Source organism: Gobio gobio (assembly GCF_949357685.1).
Source record: "Gobio gobio genome assembly, chromosome: 11".
Classification (NCBI taxonomy): Eukaryota; Metazoa; Chordata; class Actinopteri; order Cypriniformes; family Gobionidae; genus Gobio; species Gobio gobio.
This window is the reverse complement of record NC_137104.1, coordinates 8,862,034-8,882,672: the sequence shown is the minus strand read 5'-3', so window position 1 is coordinate 8,882,672 and position 20,639 is coordinate 8,862,034. Positions and strand designations below refer to the sequence as shown.

Here is a 20,639-nt window from a genome sequence, read left to right as displayed (position 1 = left end):
TTCAAGATGGTTTATACCATTCAAAAATGTGGGGCCAGTAAAAAAAAAGTTTATTCATCATGGTACCATGCATTATTTATTTTTATACAATGACACCGTGGTATACAGTGGTCACATGCCCCACGGGTCCATTTTGTTCCTTCTTTCAGCACATGTGCACGTCATATGGCTTATTTTCTCCAATGAAAAGTGCATTTACCTACTAATTTTCATCCAGATAATCATCCACAAAAAATATGAGTCACCTTCACTAGTAAGTAAAGAAGTATTTTCAAAAACGTTACATTATATATCATCGAATGTATCATAGGAAATTACAAAAAACTGTGTTGCCTCAAGGCAACATTGTAACTTGAGCATATTATAATGATTTCTGAAGGATCATGTGGCTGTAGACTCGAGTGATGATTAATCGCATCCAAAATAAAAGTTTGTGTTTACATCATATATGCGTATAATTATTATGTACATATAAATACACACACATGCATGTATATATTTAAGAAATTTGTTTTTATATTTATATATAACATATTTATATATTATATATATATATACAGTATATACATGCAAATATTTCTTAAATATGTACATGTACAGTGCATCTGGAAAGTATTCACAGCGCTTCACTTTTTCCACATTTTGTTATGTTACAGCCTTATTCCAAAATGGATTAAATTCATTATTTCTTTCCTCAATTCTACAAACAATACTCCATAATGACAATGTGAAAGAAGTTTGTTTGAAATCTTAAAAAGAAAAAAAAATGACTTACATAAGTATTCACAGCCTTTCCATGACACTCAGAATTGAGCTCAGGTGCATCCTGTTTCCACTGATCATCCTTGAGATGTTTCTACAACTTGATTGGAGTCCACCTGTGGTAAATTCAGTTGATTGGACATGATTTGGAAATGCACACACATGTCTAGATAAGGTCCCACAGTTAACAGTGCATGTCAAAGGGCAAACCAAGGAATTGTCTGTAGACCTTAGAGCCAGGATTGTATTGAGGCACAGATCTGGGGAAGGGTACAGAAAATTGCATTGAATGTAGCAATGAGCACAGTGGCCTCCATCATCCGTAATTGGAAGAAGTTTGGAATCACCAAGACTCCTCATAGAGCTGGCCGCCCGGCCAAACTGAGCAATCAGGGGAGAAGGGCCGTATTCAGGGAGGTGACTAAGAACCTGATGGCTGCTCTGACAGAGCTCCAGCATTTCTCTGTGGAGAGAGGAGAACCTTCCAGAAGAATAACCATCTCTGCAGCTCTCCACCAGATCAGACCTGTATGGTAGAGTGGCCAGACGGAAGCCACTCCTCAGTAAAAGGCACATGACAAGGGCACCTGAAGTACTCAGAGTCAGACCATGAGAAACAAAATTCTCTGGTCTGATGAAACAAAGATTAAACTCTTTGGCCTGAACGGAAAGCGTCATGTCTGGAGGAAACTAGGCACCGCTCATCACCTGGCTAATGCCAGCCCTACAGTGAAGCATGGTGGTGGTGGCAGCATCATGCTGTGGGGATGTTTTTCAGCGGCAGGAACCGGGAGACTTGTCAGGATCGAGGGAAAGATGAATGCAGCAATGTACAGAGACATCCTTGATGACCTCAGGCTGGGGCAAAAGTTAATCTTCCAACAGGACAATGACCCTAAGCACACAGCCAAGATAACAAAGGAGAGGCTACGGGACAACTCTGTGAATGTCCTCGAGTGGCCCGGCCAGAGCCCAGACTTGAACCAGATTGAACATCTCTGGAGATATCTGAAAATGGCTGTGCAAGGACACTCCCCATCCAACCTGATGGAGAGGTCCTGCAAAGAATGGCCCTTTTTCTTTTTTTAAATGGTAATATTTCACAACATTAGTTTTTAATGTATTATTGATCAAATAAACGCAGCCTTGGAGAGCATAAGACATTATTTGAACAGTAGTTTATATTTAATGCATGCAAAAAATTATATATTGGGCTATGCAAAGAATAATTCTGCTAAAAAGACAAAACAAAAAGGAAACCTTTTTTCTTCTTTCATTGTTTTAATAGTACAGAAAATGGCACTCTCTCACTGAATGAGAAATTGAAATCCAATTTCAAGAATATTGCTGAGCGTTCATTAACACAGTTGCTCCTTTGTGAATACAGGATTACGTATCTAAAACACGTCAAGAAGCAGGTGTGATTTCACGAGATATCGAGGGATATGACTACAAAGGAAGCTTATGAGGTATGAATAAAAAACATCAACATTGTAGATGTCAGTTCTAGATTATAACTGGAAATGTGCAAATTATCTACTGAGGTTGTCTAAATACTCCCATCTCTGTACGAGGCAAATACATGATAGCGAACCGCTAGCAGCTAAAACCCACCCGGAGTTTGATGAGTGTCACTTGACAGAGAGCAGCTGCTCCCACTTGAGTGCCCTTAAAATTCATACAGGTCCTTCGGCATTGCTTTTAAAAAGCCAACTTTACAAACATCACAGTGAAATTAAAACAAAACAACAATAAAAACTGATAAAGTGATAAAAAAAGCAACAGCTAGAAAGGCAAATCTACACAATCCTGAGATAAAAACAAGAAATTCTTTCAACAATATCTTTCATTTATACGCAAATGAACATAAAAATATTGCCTCTTCAGTGTTTTCATCCAAAAAAAAAAAAAAAAAAAACTAGTCAAAAAAAAATTCCTACTATAGTGCTACATGTCATTTTTGTTCATACAGAATACCTGAAATGTTCAGCCAGAAGCTGTTGTCACAAAGATCATAAATTCTTGTGGTCATAAAAAGCTTCACACATAAAGATCAACACTGTCTAATCCATGTAGCCAGTTTTAAATAAATCAATATTATAGTTACTAACCTGGGCCCAAACCTACTTTGTCGGTTCCTTGTGACAATTCAATATTTTATTTATTTTCATTATATTAATGTCAGAGGAGTAACTCGGATGGCATAATGACAACTCTTGTTCTTGCTTTGAAAATCAATTCTGTGTTAACGTATACGTTTATGAAATGATCTGGCCTCAATGGTAGAATCACATTTTCACATGTAAAACTAAATGGAGTGTTAGACGGTAGGTCCAACTGTTACAGGAACATTTCAAGCTCACAATCGAGCAATACACAACTACGGTCATTCTAAAACGTTTGCACTGTGAATGCATTTTCAACCAAATGCAAACATAAATAAAGCCTTGGTTACTTTCATTTGCTTTTGTGTTCTTGCTAGAGATACATGCTATAAAACTCACACAAAGCTGGTAACTTGGCCCCACTGACTAAAACACCAGTTCACATCCTCTAAAACACTTACAGAATCAGTTCAAATCCGTGGTAATGTGTAGGAATCAACATGTTTAAACAACCAGTGCGCTGAAGTCTCTGACACAGAAGAGTTAACATGTTTTTCCGTGCCCTGTGAAACGCTGAATGAAAAAGTTAGCACTGCAAATTAAGTGCGTGGTGTATTAGAAGCAATGTGAGATGTGGAAGACAAAAAAATGCCCTTGTTATTCAAACTGTAACATTCATGAAGACCATTATCGACCCTTTGATCATACCATGCTTCTGAAATACCTTATGAGTCACATACATAGTTACCCAAAATAACAAAAGGCCTCCACTATAGTTCAGTCCTTATGTTTATCGTATGAGCTTCTTCTCCCCCTCAAACACTGTACTCGTACTTTCCCAGTTTCTTGGGTTCACTGCTCGGGATGCACCAGTCATCCGCCTCCATGGCTGTTTGATAATGCCGTAATGCTGACTTGTTGAACACAGGAAGCCTCTCTATTGACTCCGTGGATAAGGCCTGTATAAACAGATGGTCAAAGAGACAAAAGAGACAGTGAATTGAAGATTTATAGGGCTAGATTTACAAAACCGCAATCCCATAAAAGAGCCGATGGGAGTGGAAAGATCAGTCTGTGCAAGATCTACTGACAACACGCAAATTAAAGAACACAGAGCGGTAAATAATGGCGTGAATACCAATAAACTTTTGTCAAAGTCTTGATTTTTTTATTTTTGTGGTCTACTAGAATCGGTTTTCATGCTTGACACATTATTTGTCACATATTTGACATTGTTGCAGCTCCTCTCTTCCCAGTCTGTCAGTAACGCTCTGGGGTGCGTTTCCCAAAAGCATTGTTAGCCAACTTTGGTCTCAATTTCTGTCATTATCAGCATAGTTGAACGAGTCAGTGTTTCCCGAAACCATAGTTTTCAACAAGCATTCGCAAATCTTTTATTTAGAACAGTTTTTGAAGTGTGCGCATGTGCGTACATGCGCTAGTACATAAGAACGAGCCAATGATTGAATCTAGAAATAAAGCAAAATAACTGAGGAGAAAAAAAGAGAATTCGTTCTCAGATGCCATGTCTGTAATTTATAGAATAAATCTGGCATTAATTTGATGTCAAACAGATTAGTTAAAAGTTATTACTCCACCACTTACGTCATTAACTTTTTAGTGCTCAAACGGCAACATAACACACTAAAGAAAGCATAACAAGTCCTCTTTAAACGGTATAGTCCACCCAAAAATGACAATTCTGTCATGAATTCTGTGGAACACAAAAATATACATTTTTCAGAATGTTGGTCACCAAACGGTTTCGTTTCCCATTGACTTCCACTATTTTTTTTCCATACAATGGAAGTCAATGGGATGTCACAAATTTTGCGTGCAGTTTTGCGGTCACAAATTACACAAGGTCCATTGATGAATCTACTCCTTAATGCAGCATTGGGTTTCCATCATGTAAAAAGCGATCCCAGAATGCATTGTGACAAGCTCAGTGAAAAAAAAAAATACTATAAATTAAGATTGTAAATAATTTTCATTCAATTCCGATTTTTTATTAGCGTATTGGATAACACTTTAGTATGGGGTACATATTCACTATTAACTACGAAACTCATTTTACTCATAATTTACTGCTTATTAATAGTTAGTAATGTAGATGTTAAATTTAGGTTATTAAGGGATATAGAATACGATCTTGCAGAATAAGGCATTAATATGTGCTTTATAAGTACTAATACATAGTAATATGCATGCTAATAAGCAACTAGTTAATAGTGAGTATTGAACCCTTAAATAAAGTGTTAAGAGTATTGTGTTGTTAGCTTGGCAATATGCTAACAGACTCCATTAAAATCAATTGTGAGTTCAGGATGGTATTTATGTGGCACGGAGAGTTGAAGAGTGCTTCAAAACATTCACTTATGAGGTCCCTGCCTATGTAGGTAGTGTGCATTGAGTCAGCTCACTAGGTAGTGCTAGAGTGTACCTTTAGGTATATGACTGCCGATGTGCCGTACCCCTCCATAGAGTAGAGCTGCAGATCTCCCTGGAAGTACTTGGCATAAAGGCGGGAAATAGGAAGACCGTAGCCAAAACCAGCCTGCAAAGAATACGAGCCATAGTGAGTATGTGAGAGAAAGAGAAAGCATTACAACTGCATTACAGTACTAATCTGGTGTAAACAACAGACTGAGCTGTTAGTAATTCTGCTAATTTATAACTCTGTAAGCTCACAGAAAACATCACTGTGGATCAAAGTTTTACCATGAGGTAACATCACACAACAAAGACTATCTGCATACAGTATGTTGAAATAGACAACTGCGGCTCTTACCAGGGGAGCATTACGGGTGTCGTCAGTCACGGGACTCGGTGCAGTTGAGTACATGTAACTAAAAAGCCTTTCGATTTTCCTCAAAGCAACCCCACCTCCTCTGTCAGACATCTAATATAACACAACAGTCATTACAAAACATGTTTTGACCCTCGCTGCTCTTGCCAGCATGTTGTGAGTTAAAACAGATCAAATATTTAACTTTTGATGAACCGTTACATCTGCGAGTCCTGTTCACACCACCAGCGACTGTCACAAAGGATATACAGTATATATTGCTGGAAAAACTAAGATATCATTCTAATTTGACAAGGAAAAGAATTAAAAGCATTCTGTTGTTATAAAAACTTCATAATCAGTTTTCTTGACCCTGAATCAACATTATGCAGGGGAAACTGTATTATGAGCTGCAGCGGTGCTAAACTGCTTCTTATAATTAACAACATGAACTATCAATGTATGAATCAAACTCACTAAGGCTGCCGGCAGTTTCTTTTCCACGCATCATTTTATTATATCCATGTATGTGGTTCCAATCAAATCATATAGGACAGTGAAATCGCTCCAGAACTCTTGTCTGTAAATGTGTGAACAAATGAACTCTCCGGAACTCTGTCCTGTGTTTCCTGTGTTGTGTCGAAATCTGTTCCCTCTGTTTCCTATAGACTGTCTAACTGTCTATCTGTACTTGTGTTCTAAAATAGGAAATGTCCCCGGTTTCCATTTCAGAAATCTGGTCACCTTACCTAAACCACATATTAATGTTTAATATATTCTTTTTTAAATGTAAACGAAAAGAGGCAGGGTGTTTTATACTTCGTTTTATTATAAATATATAAGATAATCAATGTACGCCTAGCTACGCGTTGCCTGAACCACATTTGTGTGGCTATTATGTTTAAGATTTTTTTTTTTTTTAAATGATATGAGGCAGTGGTGTTTTATGACATATTTCGTACGCGAACTTCTGACTTGCGTCCATGACTTGCCAAGTTTGACTCCGGAGAACGAACTCCCGAGGACGGGAGGACACTATCCGGTACTCTGCTAATGGACAAGCAGCGTTCTTGACAGTATCACTCTTTGTACATTTTAGGCTACAATAGAACGAAATATGATAAAACACAACTCTGCCTCTTTTCATTTTCATTAAAAAAAAAAATTAAACAAAAATTATATTGCAGGCAATGCATATTATCTTCAATGCATGTATATAACAAAACGAAATATAAAAAAAACAGCCTCTTTTCGTTTACATAAACAAACAAAAAAACATTAATATGTGTGCATATGTAGGCTATGATTATCACTGTAATAAAATGAAATATGACATAAAACACAACCCAGTCTCTTTTTGTTAAATGTCAGTTTATGTGTGATCAATAGCCATCATAAAAGTATAAGTAAAAGGTATAAGAAGCTGTACAATAAATAAAGCAATTCAGTCAAACAAAGTCAGCGCTAGGAGACTACAAGGGTAAAGTTTAATAGCTTAAAAATATAAAGTTATGAAACATCACTTTGCCCTCAGACAAAACGTTCTGTCTGGGAACAAATTAAAGATTAATGAGAGCAAAGATCAACCGTTAGATCTACACAAGATGAATCATATCTTATGTTTAACCACTACAGAGACATCAGAGCCAGCGGCAGACGTCAGAAGGACTGGCCGAGTTAAGGCTGCTCTCGGCGGGGTTAATGAGCGCTAAGTGCCGCTGATCCACTGGAGCTCACAACTCCAAAAAAAGGCAGATCAAAATTTTCAAAAAGGCGCTCTCTTTATAAATAAACCACAGATTTGAGCTTTAAACAACTACATTCTCGCCTGAAAATGACTTAAAACTATATTTTGTGAAACATTAACACTACCAGAGGGCTCTCGCTAAGACCCATTCGTTCAGCCACAAAAGGGGCAAGCTGGTATATCAGACTTTAGCCGAATCCAGTCGGTAAGACAGCGATAACATCTTTTTTAGATATGAAGGCCTCGAATGTTGTTCTTTGCTTGGGTTTTAATGAAAAGAAAAAGTTTAAAGCGCTCAAAACAGATGCGATAGCTGATTCGAACGAGTGATGTTCCACAGCTTCATCCATATTTGTAATGTACAAAATCTGCTTCACCGTCGCTGAAATTAGAATTAGAAATGGGTTTGAATGGGCTCTTTGCCAGACTACTTGCAGAGCAAATCTAAATTTGCCGGAAGTAGTCTGGGTTTTCCCAGGCTAGGGGTTTTTGATAATTTTCACGAAAATGTAATGGCCCATAGAATATTTTGTTGTATGAATATCTGAGCATGCCATATATTTTGCGGGGAAATATATGGCATGCTCAGAATTTGGCGGGGAAAGAGTTAAGAGTGTGTTCACACTTGTAGTTCGGTTCGCTTGGTTCGTTTAGCCTGGACCAAAAAAAAAACCATTTAGTCCTGGTCTGCTTAGCATTCACATTGGCATTTTTACCACTGAATCTAAAGATACCAAACCTAAAGGCATAGGGATATGTTCACAACCCGATTGGTCGGCTTTTATGATGTATATTTCACGACGGGACTAACTGAACATTCAAAACAATGCTGTGTGCTGGGCTAAACGCGCTCGTTGTATTTGTGTAGCTACATATGATGGTATTTTGACCAGTTGAGAACTCGTGAAGAGCTTATAAAATGTGTAAAGGAGTCAAAACAGCGTCAGGATTCCCTCCATCACACACACAAAACGAAGATCTGCTGCGAGGAGACGTGGTTCTGACGTGGTTCATCACGACTATGATGAGAAAAAACAGGTGTGCTTGAGCATTCTGTCCTTTTAAGGGTTGCATCTTATGACATGTCCCGTTTTTGGTTCGTTTACATGTCTTTGGTCCGTTTTGCGTTCATATTTCATTCGAACCGCACCAGAGTTCATTTGGAAGTTGACTGAGACCCATCTTTTCAGCGGTCTTGGTCCGCTTGTTTGGTGCGCACCAGGGTTCGGATGGCAGTGTTCACACTTATTCAAATGAACCGTACTAACAGAGCAATCGCGTCAGAGTTTGTTTTATTCAAACCAAACATGCCAAGTGTGAACACAGGACACAGTCTTAACATATTATGCAACTGGCTACTGCAATGGTGACATGTAAGCTCCACTGACAGTCTTCACTCCTATTGGTTGTCGTTCGCAAACTGCGCTGCTCTTTTGCATAAAGTAACACTTTTCTGAATTTTGACACGTGACTTGTATCGCTTGACACACCTACATTCTGTCACCAATGGTTCCTGTCGCTCATGATGTCAGAAGTCGCCAGCTCTCCATTGAAAATGAATGGGATCCTGTCGCTGGCGGTGTGAACAGGGCTTGAGTGTTTGTCAAAGAAAGCTCACCTTGATGGTCAGATCTTCTTTTCCTAGAGAAACTCTCACTTTGATTGGAGGGAGATGTAGGCTGGTCTCATGGGTTTCCACAGTTGCTCTCATTGCATTCTGTTAAGGAGAAACAACTTTGTTATCTTCAAATGCATGATGGCCATGTCATTCCAAACCCGTTGGACTTTCTTTCTTCCATGGAGACACAAAATGAGATGTTTAGTTGAATGTTCATGCCGCTCTTTTCCATATAGTGACGTTCAGTTCAGTATTGGGTTTCTAAGTAATTAAAGGGGTGGTTGATTGTGATTTTACTTTTTTAACTTTAGTTAGTGTGTAATGTTGCTGTTTGAGCATAATCATCATCTGCAAAGTTACGACGCTCAAAGTTCAAAGCATAGGGAGATATTTTCTTTTAAAGAAATCGCTTTTTAAGGACTACAACGAGCCTATTCACGGGTTAGTGACATCACTATTCACTAACCCTAGAATTTACATAAACCCCGCCCCCAGGAACATGCAACAAAGGCCATGTTGAGAAGTGGAAGAGTTGTTGTTATAGGGCACATTTATGTGTCTGCTCAAGCTGCTCAATTTATTGCAATACAGCACCTAACACAAGTACAATAGCATGTCATAAAAACAAGATGACAACATAAGTTATAACCGTAATTATACAGCATATATTCTCTGGCTCTGTAGGCATTTTAAAACAGTTCCCACACGAGCAATTTATAGATTATCATGACAGAATATGCTAATAAATGACTTGAAGATAGTTAACTCCACATCAGCTACATAAATTCATCAACTAAGCATTCAGAAACATCCTGTTGCATTCTACATGTTGTCACTTCGTGAGTCTCTCCATCATTGTTCGACTCATTTGCATTTAAAGGGACACACACAAAAAATGTTTCTGTAATTTAATTAGTTACTTCTGATGTATATAGACAATAGAATAATCCTATATAAAATAGTGGATTTAACATCAAAATGTAATGTCTAATGTTAAAATGTATGTTTATAATGTAACCTTCTCCCTTTAAATACTTTGATCAGTTCAATAAAAATGTATGCAATTTTATTAGACTGGGTAAACCCAGCCCGATCTGCCGGCGATTTGATTTCGCCCTGCAACTCAGTCTGGAAACCTGTACATTAATTTCTACTGCTTCGGTTACACTTTTGCGGGAACCAATCACAGACTGGCTTATCCACCTGGCGCGCTATTGGCGGGTTTAACACGATGACAGATAGAGAAGCGATGGGTCGTTGCCCGTTGATCACGCCTCTTGTGGTCTGATTGGTTGAAGGACTATCCAATTGCATACAGAGTAATTTGAATTATGCTTGTTTATTACGCCTCTTGTGCAGTAGAAAATACAGAGCAGACTCCCCAGACCAATGTTCAATCTTAAATTGAGCTTGGTCTGGTGATAGCTAGACAACAATTTTATATTATTTATTTAAAATAATGAAAAGAGCAGTTTTCATGCCTATCCTTGTATTGTTCAACTGGTCGAGTATGATATGGGATTTAGAAGGTAATTAGTAATAAGTAATGCAATACTTTTGAGAGAGAGAGAGAGAGAGAGAGAGAGAGTCATCTAATGACACTGTTGAAGATGTAAGTAGTAGCTAGTTATTATTAATTGCTTCTTTAGAGTAACTTACCCAACACTAGTGAAGTTATATAGGCATCATGTTCTGTCAAGCCCAAAAAAGCATGGTCCATACAACGTGTTTGTCATATTTCAAGTCTTTTGAACCCATACGATAGATTTGGATGGGGAACAGGCTAAAATTTAAGTCTTTATTCATTTAAAATCTACATCTTGAATCTCAATTGTGTTTGTAAAACCTCTCATTTTGTGTTCTGCAGAAGAAAGAAAGCCATACAGGTTTGGAAAGACATGAGTTTGAGTAAATGAGTAAATTTTCTACTCTTGTGTTTATATAATACTATCATTGTGTGTGGGCTATAGCTATTATAAAGTGATCGAAGTACCTTGAAGAGCTCAAAGAGCATGTGGTACAGATGAGAAGGCACATAAACTATATGTATAGGGTCATTGGGTCCTTTAACTGCAATAACAACAGATATATTGATTCAGTGACAGTTGTGTAAACCAGAAAGCGAGGCTATAACATGCTAACCCACATGAGCGTATTATTTTAAGAATGCATTGAATAAATCAACACTGGCATGCTGCCCAAAACAGTCAGCTATGAAGCACATGATAGAGGTTATGCTGGATAATTTGTTACTATGTGTTGGTAAAACGGTGGTCACTCAACCTTGTAGGTTGTCTTTGCTTGACACAATAATATTCTGCTATTTACATGACTAAAAGATAAACCGGGAGTCAGATCATGCAAACCTTTTGCCAATGTGTAACTAAGTACACTGGCTGTTCCTATCATCCCATTTATTTCTCCACAGACACACTGTGATTAGATTATAAAGAGCTATTTCTGTCTACGCGTATATGTGATTCATGAACTTACTCAATGTGTTTGCATAACAGCTTAGATTTCTTATCACATTCAAACTACACTATAATTGATACACTATATTGAATTCTTAAGCAAATTCAAATACAGTACACTATTACTTATTACTATCAATCCACATAATGAATCATACACTGTACAAATAAGTGAGTTATACCACTGTTCAAAAGTTTAGGGTCGGTACAATTTTTTGATGATTTTTAGCTCATCAAGGCTGCATTTATTTGATCAAAAATGCAGTAAAAACAATAATATTATTTATGTGATAGTAAAGCTGAATTTTCAGCATCATTACTCCAGTCTTCAATGTCACATGATCCTTCAGAAATCCTTCTCATATGCTGATTTGCTGCTCAAAAAGCATTTCTGATTATTCAATCAATGTTGAAAACAGTTGTGAGGCTTAATATTTTTGTGAGAAAAGATTTTCAGAACTTTTTTCAGGTTTTTTTATTTTATAGAACGTTCAAAAGAACAGCATTTATTTGAAATACAATCTTTTTTAACATTATAAATGTCTTTACTGCCACTTTTGATTAATTTATTGCGTCCTTGTTAAAGAAAACCTTACTTAACAAATTGGGGGCAAAGTTGAATTTAAGGTCATGCTTGATTGATAAGATATATAAACTAAAAGCATAATCACACACTAAAGAGTCCAGGCGTGTTTTATAGCATGCAGGACAACAATGTGGCATTTTTACAGCATACCCATAATCCCCACCCAACACATTTTGTTGGCACCATCACACACACACACTATCAAGCAACTCAAATCTGTTTTTTTTTTTGCCAGTTCAGGACTCATCATGCACAGGGCACACAAAAACTGAAAGTTTGAGAGAGAAAGTTCTCACTCACAGTGTACTTGTTTGATTTCCACTTCGGGAGAAGTCAAGTAGTACTGATCACACAGCATCTTGGCACTTTCATAGGCATCTGGGGAGAGAAAGAGTGAGACAGCTTGAGTTGGCCAATGTAGGACCTACAATCTCAATTTCACTTGCAGTTTATTAGTAACATAAAATGTTACCCAGGCTAGAAACATGGTTAATTACCTTTTACAACCTCCACAACATCACAGTTTGGGTCGATGCTGCCAATGTGTTTGGGATGGGCTGGATTGGTGCTGCCATCAAAGATTAGCGCTAAAATGAACACACATTTTATTTGTAGGGATGCATGATATATGGGTATTACATTGGTTACCTGCTAATATTAATGACTCTTAACTAATTGTATTGTTTAAAGCTGCTGTCCGTAACTTTTTTTGTGTTCAAGATTTACCAAAATTATATAATGAGAATGTACAACATGAATCCATTTTCAAAACCGTGTTTTTGTCTTACCCTGAATCATTATGGTAGACTTATAATAAGTGTTTATATTGGGACTATTTCAGACCGGTCCGGTAGGAACCGCTGCGGAGGAGCACAGTCCCTGCGTGACTCGCCATAGACATAAACAGAGAGAAGTAGACACTGATTCATAACGCTTCGAAGCTTCATGATGCCGTGTTTTGAAATCATCATCACTATATAAGTCGTTATTTAGGGTTTTTTGCGCACAAAAACTATTCTCGTCACTCCATAAAGTTATTGTAGAACCACTGTAATGAGATGGACTTTGTAACGACGTCTTTAGTACCTTTTAAGGGTCTTGAGAGTGAACCGTGCATTGTGCCAATGGAGGCCTTTCAGAGCCATCAGATTTCAACTAAAATATCTTCATTTGTGTTCTGAAGATGTTCTGAAGGAGGTCTTACGGGTGTCGAACGACATGAGGGTAAGTAATTAATGACAGAATTTTCATTTTTGGGTGAACTAACCCTTTAAGACATCAATGTGTCGCCACGAGCCGCATGGTTTAACAAGGATTTGTATGTCTGTGTTGTTACTCTCATTGCTCTCATACTCTAAAATATCCCCATTGACATGCATTATACGACTATCACACTGCAACGGTTGGAGTTAAAAATCTTCAGTTGTGTTCTACTGAAGAAACAAAGACACCTACATCTTGGATGCCCTGGGGGTAAGCAGATAAACATAAAAATGTTGTTTTTGGGTGAACTATCCCTTTAAAGAAATTAATACTTTTATTCAGCAAGGACACATTAAATTGATCAAAAAGTGACAGAAAAGACTTATAAAAATGATTTTTAAAATATTTATATTTCAAATAAATGCTGTTCCTTTAAACTTTCTGCTCATCAAAGAATTCTGATGAAAAATTAAGCAGTACAACGGTTTTTAACATTGATAATAAAAATAATAATAATAATAATAAATGTTTCTTGATGATGGTGATGAAAATTCAATTTGGTGTCGGCTTGGTGCGTTCCTTGCTTAAGACTTATTTAAAAAAAACTTACTGACCCCAAACTTTTGAACGGTAGATATTATATTATCTATCAATATTATATTTATCTGTGCATGCTTATTTCCCTCATTTAGTTTGCCATCATCTAAAAAAGTTTACCTGTAAAAAACGAATAATTTAATAAGTGTTCAATGAATCTTTAGCGAATCTCAAAATGAATATCCATTTTTCATACTGGACATTATAATATTGCAAAGCCTAAATTCACTTGAAGCATTTAAAATGATTTTAGTGTTTCAGTTTTAATGTATTTAGACCAAATAAACAGTACAGAATTTTAATAGATATTGTCTATTTATCAGTTATGCAGCTATGGTACCATGTACATTACATTATCAGCAGATTGCTAGTCTATTGTTTCAGCTGAGACAGAAATCTGGCCAGGGCTTTAGGAAACATCCTGACACTTACTGTGCTGATTCATCAGCATGCGTGTGGAGATCCGGCTCATGTAGAAGCGGTCCAAAAAATACTGGACGTTCTGGTTGGTCACGGGATCCACGCCAAAGGCCTCCTTGTACTCCAGCACTCCCTGTGCCATGGTGGGCACGACATTATTATGCCTGTTCCTGACATTGATCAGCGTTTCTGTGAATCTAAGAGACATTGCCAGTTAAACACACTATTAGAGGTCACTTAAAGCAGGCTGCAGCCAAGTTAAACATGAAATAAACTTGTGTAAGATTCATGAAGAACTACAGAGCCCTGCACATGACGTGCAAGAAAAAAATTAAATTGTGTACACGATTTACTAATTAGTTCCCTCGATTAATAAATCATGCTCACAATTTACTACTTCGTTCCCTCGACTTGCTAAACCGTCCACATGATTTACTAATTTGTTCCCTTGATTTATAAATCATGCGCATGATTTAGCAAATCGCAAGAGTGAATTAGTAAATCGTGCGCACAATCTATAAATCCAGGGAACGAATAGGTAAATCATGTGCATGATTTAGCCTACTATTTTTTCCTGCATCTAATGTGCGGGGCTCCGTAAAGAACCTATTATGTTCAAGTTCAAGTTCAAAAACAAAAAAACTATTTTTTACTAAAATAGGCTTTTTATGCATAAATATTAAAAAACATCTTATTTTTTACACATTTGACATTGTTGCAGCTCCTCTCTTCAAAGTCTATCAGTAACGCTCTGTTTAGTTCCTGTCTCTATGAAGCCCCTCCTTCTGAAAAGTGCAATGTGCTCTGATTGGTCGGCTGGACCAGTGTGTTGTGATTGCTCAACAATTTTGAGCTGTTTGGGAAATGTCACGCTCCTTACTATAACTGCAATGCACTACTAACTCAGTCAGGCCTCGCTGCCTTTATATTGTGTATGCCTTGGGAGGGAATTATTAAAATGAATATTGTGACGTGTTCATTCCCAGAAGAAATCTCAAGACTAATGGAGGCGTTTCAGGGAGTTCAGGAACAGTGACACTGATATAGAGAATAACTCCCGCTTTGTAACTTTGCAGACCTTTTTCATGCTCAAACAGCAACATCACACACTAAAGAGAGTTGAAAATGTAAAAACTCATAATAGGTCCTCTTTAATATTGGACTTACTTAGTCAGGATTTTTTTATCCTCAGGGTCTTTCTCCAAAAAGTCAACAAGCTCCATCAGACTCTGCGCATACCTGGTTTTGAGAGTAAACAAACAATCAGGGTTTATTTTTAGACTGGCCTATATGAACACAATTCATTGGGTTATAATAAGAGGCATCAAGTAAAATCTACCATTTTTCCAAATAAATTGATATTGAATCAAATTGTGACCCGAATCAACTTGAATTGTGAGATCTGTACCAATACCCAGCCCTATTTTAAACACAACCACAATGCACTGCACACACTACGTAATTCTGTGTATTATTTCCTTTGTACAGCAAAGCCAATATAGTTGTTTGTCTGAATGGCTGAAGGAAGCTGAAGCACTGATAGGTTTTTACTCTAAAAACTGACCCAATTCTTCTCATCGCTGCTTTTCCAAAGCTGAATGGTGATTAAATCGTTTTGCATGGATAATTTAATGGTTAGAGTAAAGTGGAGACGTGCTGCACTGGGAACAATTGTCATGTGACACAATGGACAACTGTACTAGCTACAATCCACCTGAATGACAGTGTTCTGTGTCAGTGTGCCGCATTGTCAAAGAGAACTTGTTTACACTTGAGACCTTTAGGAAGGTTACAGCGCACACTTGTTTGTGTACAGTGTCTCATGATATTCAACACTGCATAACCTTTCAGTGAACACATTTCAAAGCTCAGGTTTTGATCTCAGCATGAGTCACAGATTCTATAGTCTTGAGAACAAGGACTCTGAAGCACATAGGAAGACTTTAAAACTCAAGCTATAATAATATAATATAATTAATATAATATAATATAAATGCATTAAATAATTTAAACGAAAATGAAAAAATACTAAAATAAAAAAGAATAAATTGAAAAATATAATAATAATTAAATAATTTATATAAATAATAAAAAATAATAACGTAAACATATATAAAAACATAAAAATAAGAGAGAACACTCAATTACTTTACTCAGCATAATGCAAAGTAAATGCCATAATTTTAGCTTGTTTGTATTTTTCCTATTTTCATCATTTTTCATAGTTTTCATATGTTATACAATATACAATTTATTTAAAAAAAAAAAATATTTACAAGCACAATTTATTATAATAAGAGGCATAAAGTAAAAACTGAAAATAATAATGAAAATTTAAAAAATTACTAAAATAAAAACTTACTATAACAAATATTGAAAAATGGAAAAAATAAAAAAAATTATTTCTATAATTAATAATAATTGTATTATTATATAAATACTAATAGCAATACAAAATAATAATAAACAAAAAAAATGCCATAAAAAAAAGTCACAAAATAATTGTTGCTTGTTTGTGATTCGCCTGTCCCCGGTGTCATTAAAAATAGTATTAAAAAAATGTCGCCTCTGAAAAAATCCTGCAAAGTCAGCGGAAAAATTCCAGTTTACATAACGCCCAAAATTATATAATTTTCAATGTATTCCAGTTGACTTGTTGAACACAAAGCCTCTGCCAAACCTTGTAAGACAAAGGGTAATAACTACAAAAGCTCATTTAGCGTTTATAAATCATTCTGTCCTTCAAAATCCTGTCCATTCAGAACAGTCTATTCAAAAACTGAAAAACTTTTCATGCAGAACAAGCCATTTTACATAAAAGTCCTGTATGTTTCAGTACTGCCAACAAATGAAATACATCTTTTACCCATGATCTGCTAGTGTATTTTTGCTTATGGCTATTTGCTTTCGATAGAGAACAGCTGAGTGACAGGAAAGTGTAGGGGAAAGGGATCAGGACGTGACAAATGTCAGACTCCTGACCCACATCCTCATGAGAACAACAACTCTTACATGTCATGAACATGCACAACCTGCTGCGCTGCACGTCTGTTTTTGTCAAACAAAACTTGTTTATAACATTCTAATTGATTTATGTAAATCTTAAAGGGGCACTTCAGCACTGGGAAGATGAATGTGTATTTAAACTGGGTCATTTATGTAGTAGAAATGTGAAATTATTTTTGAATTTGGTGCCTTCTAGACTGAGAAAAGACAGAAAATTTATTTTTGCCTCATGTGGATGAAAGACAACAACTCCCAGAATGCACTTGCTCCGCTGCCCACTCCCAAAGCCACAGCCACTGGTTATCACTTACCCACCATGACACCGCCCCACCATCGTTTTGATTTTCATAATAATAAAATAATTTCGTTCAGTTAGAGAACAGACACTACAATTAAATGCGCCTTTTCAATAAAGTGTGAGTGATTTGAGTGACTCTTTTCAATCAGTTCTACTCATATAAAGCTTAATGCTAATCGTTGAAGTAACCCTTTAACAAGCTAACTAAGAAATATTGTTACTTGTCTGTCTATGTAAAATGACTTCATTATGGTGAACAAAAAGATAAAAGTCTATCCAGCGTCTCTGTTGTCATGATATAAACAACACTAATAACTTTGACCTCGGGTTCAAATTTCTGAAGCACACATTTCAATGAACACACAAAAAAAAACGTTTAACCAATTGATTATACAAAAGTAACCTTAGTAAAACCTTTTTTAACTAAAGCTCCTGTTATGATATTCCATATAAAAGTTTATATGACCTCAACTTCTTTGAGTTTTAGTAAGATGAGAAAACTGTCATCATCATCATCCCTCAAACTATAATTTAATGTCACGGTCACTTCTCTTTTGAAGTCATGTGCAGTGCATCACAGGTCATATTCTGTATGTCATATGAGTTGTACAGTTAGCAGAAAGTCTACAGCAGGCTGAATTCATCACACTGGTCGCATTCGGAGCACATGGCCCTGCATAATGAACAGTTATGGATCTCACCAGCTTTGAAGCAGCTTCAGGGAAGGAGTGCCGAGCAGTTTGTCCGGGAGGAAGTCTATCTCCTTCATGATGTTGGCTAAACGGACGGGAAGCTCTTGCCTCAAAAACATAAAGGAGGTCTTCTCACAGGCATTGGCAGATCCTGTGAGCAAGACAGGGACTATGTTAGAAAAAATTTCACTCTTTAATAATTACATATGTACTGTATACCGGTACATGATATTCACTATACAGTTAAGTTCAGTATTTTGGTTTGATGCCTAACTAGACATTAGTTTGAACATAGACAATCCAAACTCATATACAGTACAGGTCAAAAGTTTGGAAGGTTTTTGCATTTGCCAGCATTTATTTGATCAAAGATACAGTAATATAGTGAAATATTATTACAATTTAAAATAATAGTTATCTATTTTATTATATTTTAAAATGTAATTTATTTCTGTGATGCAAAGCTGAATTTTCAGCATCATTACTCCAGTCTTCAATGTCACATGATCCTTCAAAAAATAATTCTAATATGACGATTTATGCTGACGTTGCAAACATTTGTGCTGCTCGATATATTTTTATAACCTATGATATTTTTTCAGGATTCTTTGATGAATAAAAAGTTAAAAAGAACAGAATTTGTAATTTAGAATTTAGAAAAATTTATCTTTTGTAACAATATACACCAGCGTCCAAAAGTATGGGGTCAGTCATTTTATTAATACTTTTATTCAGCAAGGATGTGTTAAACTGAACAAAGGTAATAGTAAAGATGTATAGTGTTAGAAAAGATTTTTAATTTGAATAAATGCTTTTCTTTTTAACATTTTATTCGTCAACGAATCCTGAAAACAATTATCACAGGTTCATTAAAAAAAAATTTAAATTAATTAAATCAGCAAGAATGATTTCTGAAGGATCATGTGACACTGAAGACTGGAGTAATGATGCTGAAAAATCAGCTTGCCATCACAGAAATAAATTACATTTTAAAGTATATTCAAATAGAAAACCATTATTTTAAATTGTAAAGATTTTTCACAATATTACTGTTTTTTCTGTATTTATGATCAAATAAATGCAGACTTGATGAGTATATGACACTTCTTTCAAAAACATGAAAAATAGTAATGTTTCCAAACAACAAAAATGGTCAAATTATATCAGGGAGGAGATATTATTTTTTATATATTTCCCCACAACAAACAACTGACAACAATCTCTAACAACAATAGAGAAAGGTTGCGTCTCAAAACCTAGTGAGCTGCCTATTTAGACTGCCACATTCAGGTGAAATATGCATTTATGATGCACACAATAATGTATATGTAAGTAGGCTGTGCTTACAAAATGAACTGGTTATACCATGGTGCAGTTGGTAATATGGCAACACTATGGAGGTTTGCTTGCTAGCTATATATATATATATATATATATATATATATATATATATATATATATATATATATATATTATATTTTATATATATATATATATATATATAGCAAGCAAACCTCCATAGTGTTGCCATATTACCATACGGTCTTTTTTGTTAGTATTTACTATGAAAATACCATGGGGCCATTAAATGTTACTTTCATATAGACTATGATTTCCATATTTATTTACTAGCCTACAGTATACATTATAGTAGGCAACTACAAAAAGGTGCCATGGTACTTTTTGTTAGTGCGCTCACTAGATTTTCGGACACCACCACAATGAGCTGGAGCCGTTAGATCCATTTCAAACAGGTAACGTTAAACAACTTACCAAAGTCAATGAACTGCTTCATTGACAGTGGGGACGGAGAGTATTTGGAAAATCTGTCCACCTGTTTAGGTATGTTCAGCTTTGAGCTGTTCTTCAGCATGATCTGGGCGAACTTCATGTTGATCTTTAAGTGAAATCCACCGATATTGAAATGTTCTCGCCGAGTTATTGTTGTCCTGCTCGCATTAGATACAGTTCGCAAAGTTTGACATTCTAGCACAGCCTTACTTCATCCTTACAGAAATCCGGTGTGATCGGACTGTCAGATGCAAGAGTCCTCCTGAATGGCTGTAATTCGGTTTAATTTGTCATTGAGTCAAAATAACTGGCCAGCACAAGGTACAAAACAGGGTACAAACATAACAAGAGAGGGAGGGGAGACTCTTACTCCACTCTGCATAGATATAGTATAATAGAATTTGACCCACACATCAAGCTATTTCTTCCTATTCTTATCAGGAGGTGGAAAATTGTCATTGGATTAAACAGATTATATAAAGAGACGGGCTGTATGTTTTTATCATATGCTGTAGCTAGTGCAAGCTGCAGAAATGGGCATCGCCATCTACA

The 20,639-nt window shown here is 36.2% G+C and overlaps 1 protein-coding gene across 1 annotated transcript; it reads right to left on the bottom strand.

The window, feature by feature from the left end:
* Nucleotides 1-1,931: 1,931 nt before the first annotated feature.
* Nucleotides 1,932-20,430, bottom strand: pdk4 (pyruvate dehydrogenase kinase, isozyme 4). Its single transcript, XM_079829458.1, has 11 exons — nucleotides 20,070-20,430; nucleotides 18,306-18,447; nucleotides 15,468-15,539; nucleotides 14,313-14,497; nucleotides 12,578-12,667; nucleotides 12,381-12,458; nucleotides 11,014-11,090; nucleotides 9,021-9,119; nucleotides 5,659-5,769; nucleotides 5,311-5,424; nucleotides 1,932-3,826 (listed from the first exon to the last, which is right to left on the bottom strand). Exons 1-11 carry the CDS (start codon nucleotides 20,185-20,187, stop codon nucleotides 3,683-3,685), a joined length of 1,230 nt encoding a protein of 409 aa, XP_079685584.1. The 5' UTR covers nucleotides 20,188-20,430; the 3' UTR covers nucleotides 1,932-3,682.
* Between the last annotated feature and the right edge of the window lie 209 nt (nucleotides 20,431-20,639).